Source organism: Merops nubicus, unplaced genomic scaffold, assembly GCF_000691845.1.
Source record: "Merops nubicus isolate BGI_N331 unplaced genomic scaffold, ASM69184v1 scaffold22344, whole genome shotgun sequence".
In the NCBI taxonomy this organism is placed as follows: domain Eukaryota; kingdom Metazoa; phylum Chordata; class Aves; order Coraciiformes; family Meropidae; genus Merops; species Merops nubicus.
Window position 1 is genome coordinate 25022 of NW_008605190.1, and position 6202 is coordinate 31223.

Here is a 6202-nt window from a genome sequence, read left to right on the forward strand (position 1 = left end):
TTAGCTTTAAATACCTGCAGTCCTATTTCTCAGCTGCAGCACTTGTACTGCTTGCACATGCCAATGGTTTCAGTTTTATTGGCCAAATCCTCATTTCATTGTTAGCCAACAAATAGGACATAGTTTACGAGTTTAGTCGCACAGGATACTTCATGTATAAGAGAGGAGTTTGAGTAGTTCTGCCTACATGAAATAACAGGGTATGTGTGGAGTTGTCATCTGTTGAATTAAGTTAATTTTTCTGATCATTTTCTTGGCCACAGTTCGTCCTGTGAAAGTCAAGGAGGACATTCTCTCATGCACTTTTGCTGAGCTGAGTTTTGGGTTGTGCCAGTTTATCCAAGAGGTGCGGAGACCAAATGGAGAAAAATATGATCCTGACAGCATCTTGTACTTGTGCCTTGGAATTCAGCAGGTAACTGAGAGAACTGGCATATTGCTGAGAACATACACAACTTGCTCTGGTTATTTGTGCTTTATATCCATAGTCCCATGTAGCTGCTTGGGTTTTGTAAAGGAGGCAAGAATGTACCTTTTTTGTGTTTTATTCTTAGTCTGTCTTAATCCCATATTTGACTAATTTATCTGGACCTTTTTATGATTAGAGTGAACAGGCTTCCTCTGCACTTGGGAGGAGTGTGGCATGGAGGACTAGGTGTTCTACATAGGCACAAATCTTTGGGCTTGGTACCTTTTTGATCCTTTTTCATACATAGGGAAGATTTTCTCTTCAGAAATATTTGCTTTGTGATGGAATGTTTAAGATCTCAAATAGTTGCACAATGCTCTTCTAATGTACAAGTTTACATGGAAGAAGTTACCCAGCAAAGACTGAGCTCCTTCAGCAGCTAGACAGGTACCTGTTGTGTTGGCATTATTATAGAAAAAAAAAAAACCACAATGAGAATAATCTCATTTTAATTAATGAATGCTAAAAGTAATGTTTTAAGTCCTTGCTACCTGCCTTGAAACAATTGCAGCACAAACCTGGTATAAAATTAACTTCTGGTTAAAACTCAGTGTTCAGTAAATTTCTGTTAGAGGCTTTTGTTCAGAGTAGCCTGCTTGTTCCTTTCCTTAAACAGTAATTTGGAGATAAGGAGTCAAAAGCTCCTTTTGTTGTCAAACCTATCATTTGACTAGGCATGGAATTAGCTTAAATTTTCTTTTTTTCATAGCTATGCTCGAAAAAAAATGTAGAAAGAGTTAAAACTCAAAGTGCCATTGATAAGGTCTAGGAGTGTCAGCAATTTTTGTGTGTTCCAGTTTTGACTTATTTATTGATACATATTCCTGACTTATAGAAAACTTTTCTTAACTGCTGCTTGGGAAGGGTTTAAGGGACTTTGACCTCGATGCTCTAAGTGAAGCTATTTCAGGGCCTATATCTATTGTCAGGAGATATTAGGATATGAAGCTCTTTTCAACAGAAAAATACTCAGTAACTACTGTTTTTTATAGGCAGACTTTTTTCAAGAATATTTAACACTTAGAGGATGATTTTTCAGAAAACAGCTCTAGAGCTTGGAATATTGACAGTATTTCTTGCCTAGATCTCTCATTTCATACGGGGGATGTCCCAGTCCCTGCAAAAAAAAATTGATTTGATAATCTTACTGATGAGACACTGGGACATAAGAAGGGAAAAGAGTCTGATGTCCTGTATCATCTCTGCAATGTTATATAATCACAAACTATATGTCTTCCTTTTTTTCTCTTGTAGTACCTGTTTGAGAATGGTAGAATAGATAACATTTTTACCGAGCCCTATTCCAGGTTTATGATTGAACTTACAAAACTTTTGAAAATCTGGGAACCTACAATTCTTCCAAATGGTAGGACAATTATTTTGTTTCGTGTAGCTGCATGACAAAGCCATATTATAAATTGGTATTTTCTCAATGCCATGAAGAAGAATGTGATCTGAGGCATTCACACTGGTCTCCTCTTTCTCCACCATGTAATTGTTTGTGGTAGACTAGCACCATGGATTTCCTGTCTGTCTCTACCAGTTGGAATCTTGTCTCCACTCCTCAATTCCAAGTTCTTCTCACCTCAGTCACTTCCAAATTAAGAGTTCCCAAATTCTGAAAATATTCAAGTATGATCATGCAGTCTATAAAGCTGGACACCAGGCGTGTTAGTATGCAAGATCTTTTTCAGAGTATCAGTGAAATGTGAGTGGTATTGGCAACTCCATACATATATCCATGACTGGCTCTTCATTTAGAAATTTTTTTACTTAATACAGAAATGATCCAACTACTTATAGACTGTTGCATACAGTCATTTTTTTTTTCCACAACCAATCTCTTACCAGCCCCCATATCTCCTTTTCCTAACTGACTTAAGAGAATCACAACGGGCTATTTGTATATAAAGATGGTACATTTTGAACTCATGTTCCATGTCAGGAATTACACTTTTTTTGCAGTTGGCTGACTGTGGTTTAAAACAGTGAAATTAGAACTCAGTGAGATTCTGCTGGTGTCTTCAGTCTTTGTTTATATCCTTCTGTCTGTTCTTCAGGTGTTGGAAGATCTTGCTGTTCCACAGCTTGGTTCTCCATGCCCCCTCTTATGTTCGTGCATGTGGTGTTCCTGGTTTTATTTGATTTACAATTGCTTATGATAGTTCTGAATTTGGTCTGATACACGGTTCGTTTATATAGAAGATGAGCTGAAAGAGACTTCTATGAATCCCTGGCAAAATCTGCCTAATTAATTTTACTCATTTCTGCCATCCCACCGTGCTCGTTTCTGATCTGTTCATTGCTTTGGGAAAAAATTCTGAAAATCTGCTAGATTAGCCCATAGAAGCTGTTCATTTGTTACTGAATGTGGGGAGAGGCCTCAGACTGCATAGATAACTCTCTTGTTTTCTCTTTGCCTGTTGTTTCTAGGTTATATGTTCTCAAGAATTGAAGAGGAACACTTGTGGGAATGTAAACAGCTGGGTGCATATTCCCCTATCGTTTTATTGAACACGCTTCTGTTCTTCAACACCAAATACTTCCAACTAAAGAATGTCAGTGAGCACCTGAAACTGTCCTTTGCCCACGTTATGAGACGCACCCGGACTCTGAAGTACAATACTAAGATGACTTATTTACGTTTTTTCCCACCCTTTCAAAAACAAGAGGTAGAATCAGGTGAGTGCTTTCTGATAACCTGAATCTTGGAAGTTATGTAACTGTATTGTGTGGTCCTTGTTTTCAAAAAAAAAGACTGGGGAGGAAAATAAGTTACACAGTAAGCAGAGCTGTGAAAATTCTGTTATCCTGTACATTTTCAAAGTTTTTTCAGTCTAGTAAGGTTTAAGGAGAAATCTGCATGAGCCAAAGCATCCAGTAAAAAATTACAAAAGGGGTGCCACAGATTTCACTGCAGATTTATTTAATAGTCTTTTATCTACTTTCCTCAGGACTTCATATTCCTGAGATTCAGAGTTTTATTTCCAGATTTACCTTAGGCTGAGGTGGTGAACAAACAAGGCAGCTCAAATGGAGAACAGCAGTTTAGGTGAGGCTAGAGGCTTGCACAGGAGTAGGGACTGTCCTCTTGACTTCAGAGGCAAAGACAGATTTTTGTTTGATGTTATTTTCTGGAATTTGGAGAAGGGAAGTCTTTGATCCTATTGGCTTCTTCAGTTAATAGTTCCACAAATACATTACAAATTCTGCTTCATTGAGAAAAATCACATCCTCCATATTCTTGTGCTAGATACTAGTTGATGTTGATTTCCTTGCAGAGGAATGGGCTGTGGACAGCCTGTGGCATGTGCTGTATTTTGCCCATGCAGCAGATCAAGCCAGTTGCCTCACACATGGGAGATGATCCATTGGAGTGTTTCATGTGGTGCAAGGTCCCATCACTAGGCAAGGTGACTAGGGCTTGCTCTTGAAGGTGTTGTTCTTCACTCAACTTCTGTGATGCCATTTTTGTGTATCCAGATAAATTATCTGGAGGGAAAAGGAAACGCAGTGAAGATGAGGAGATTCCAACAGCAGTGGAAATGGCTGAGAACACAGATAATCCCCTGCGATGTCCAGTCCGACTTTATGAGTTTTACTTATCAAAGTGGTAAGTGGCAGAACTTGATTTTTGATCTGTACATAGCCTAGAACATCCATAGGGTGTAAATGTAAACAGGAAGCATTGCTACCATCACTGTGGCATTCTCATCAAGACTGTAATTAATACCCAGACATCATGTTCTTTGAAGGAGGGCAGGGAAAGAGTTACTTCTGGTAGCTTTTGCCTGCTGAAAGCTGAGATTAACTTGTGCTTTAGGAATTAGAAAGGAGACCATACAGCAAGGACATAGATATAAATCACTTTGTCTCTCCTGTTTCTGTGTAAGCTTTGGTTAGATCGTTTGGCAGGTGCAATATGATGTTCTCACTTGAAAGAAAATACACATGGAAAATGAAACAGCACCTCGTTAGTGTCAGCTAAAACTCAGATAAATCACCCTCAAAAATGCACCTACTGAGCTTACTCCAAATAATCACATTACTTAGGTAAAGGCATGCCTAGCAGCTCTCCTGACTCTTTGTCTTCCTCTTCTTACCCTACTTGTCTTCCCTTGCATACTGTTAGAACCTTTTAGCTGTCCTTGGGCTGGGAAAACATTTTCATGTTCTTTGTTGTTTATCACAGCTGAGCCCCTGCAGTGGTGCAAGCAGCAGTAAAAATTCACTTTGCTGTTTTAATGTGGATATTCCAAAGCCAGGCAGGAGGGATCCTTGTTCTAGAGGGCTTTGTGTCTTCCTCCCAGAGCCTGGAAGCTGCCTCAGAGTCAGATGGGCAGTCTTTCAGGCAGAAGGGCTCACCATTCTGCACCATGAGCAGGCAAGCTCAGTTAGCCTAGCTCTGGAACATGCCCTCTGCCAAAGTGCACAGCAATTCTGGAATGCTAGAACCAGCCTCATTTAGAGATTGAGTGTCAAATGCATCTACCAATCATATCAAGATGCTGGTACCACTAATTGGCTAAAGAACCACCTCTGTAAAGAAGTCACTCTAATTTTCATAGGGCTGTAGAATCATCCTAGAATCATTGAACGGTTTGGGTGGGAAGGGACCTTTCAAGCTCATCTAGTCCAGCCCCTCTGTGGTGAGCAGGGACATTGCAACTAGAGCAGGTTGCTCAGAGCCCTGTCAACAATTTTGTTTCTTTATAAGCAATTAATGCCGAGTGACCTGGAAACAACTGTTCCCTAAGTGGAAGTGGGGAAACCAAGTCACTAACAAAAACACTTGAATTACGCTATTTACGTTACAGTGCTGTCATCTCACTGCCACTTTCTTTTTCTTTCCTGTTTCTCCTCAGTGTTTTTGTAGGACCATTAATGCTGCTTTCCAGTAACATGCTCTTCCTGTCTTTACCTTGGCAGTTGTGAAAGTGTGAAGCAGAGAAGTGACGTGTTTTACCTGCAGCCTGAGCGCTCCTGCGTGCCCAACAGCCCCATGTGGTATTCCACACTGCCAATCGACCCGGGCACCCTGGACATCATGTTAACAAGGATTCTTATGGTGAGGGAGATACACGAAGAACTTGCCAAAGTCAAATCAGAGGACTCTGATATTGAGTTGTCAGACTAACTGAAGTGGGGTATTTTCCTTTGAATACACACCAGAAGCACCAAACTGTGAATACGTCCAGCCTTTGGAAAATGTATATCAAATAAGCCAAGATAATGTCACCTACAGGCATACTTTGAACCACGGTGGATGTACAAACTGGAACTGGAAGGAAACAAGCTGTATAAGCTGCAAAAAACAACGTCCTGTGGCACCAATAAACCCTCTGAACAAATTGGAGACGAACTAACCTCTCATGAGTGGTGCATAAATCCGTTATCTGTTTAGGATTTTTTCAAAGTTGTGAGATATTTTTAAAGGAAAATGGTTGTGTAAAATCTACCATAACAATGTTGGGCACGGAGAGCTAGACTGTGGCTTGGGTGACCTCACAGCCTGATGGCTGGCAGTCCTTGCTGCCAGGGAACACGTGGAGACCCTAGAGCTCCTCACAGGGACAGGAGGGAGAGCGGTGACGTTTAGACAGACACCTCCCGTTAGAGGCTGTTAGAATGTTTTGGAAGCTGGGATCCAGTGTGGGGCAGGCAGGAGCTGTGGGCGTGGCTGCCAGGGAAGCTGCCCCAGCAGAGCCCTGCCCGGCTGCTGCCCCTGGTGCC

The 6202-nt window shown here is 40.9% G+C and overlaps 1 protein-coding gene across 1 annotated transcript in view; it reads left to right on the forward strand.

The window, feature by feature from the left end:
- The window catches only part of ZMYM4 (zinc finger, MYM-type 4), a 26725-nt gene extending 20842 nt beyond the window's left edge, over positions 1 to 5883 (forward strand). The window contains exons 24-28 of the mRNA XM_008939274.1: positions 264 to 415; positions 1724 to 1835; positions 2903 to 3151; positions 3953 to 4082; positions 5399 to 5883. Coding sequence (XP_008937522.1) covers positions 264 to 415; positions 1724 to 1835; positions 2903 to 3151; positions 3953 to 4082; positions 5399 to 5606 — 851 coding nt within the window. The 3' untranslated portion in view covers positions 5607 to 5883. The remainder of the gene's footprint in view (positions 1 to 263; positions 416 to 1723; positions 1836 to 2902; positions 3152 to 3952; positions 4083 to 5398) is intronic.
- The last annotated feature ends 319 nt before the right edge of the window (positions 5884 to 6202 follow it).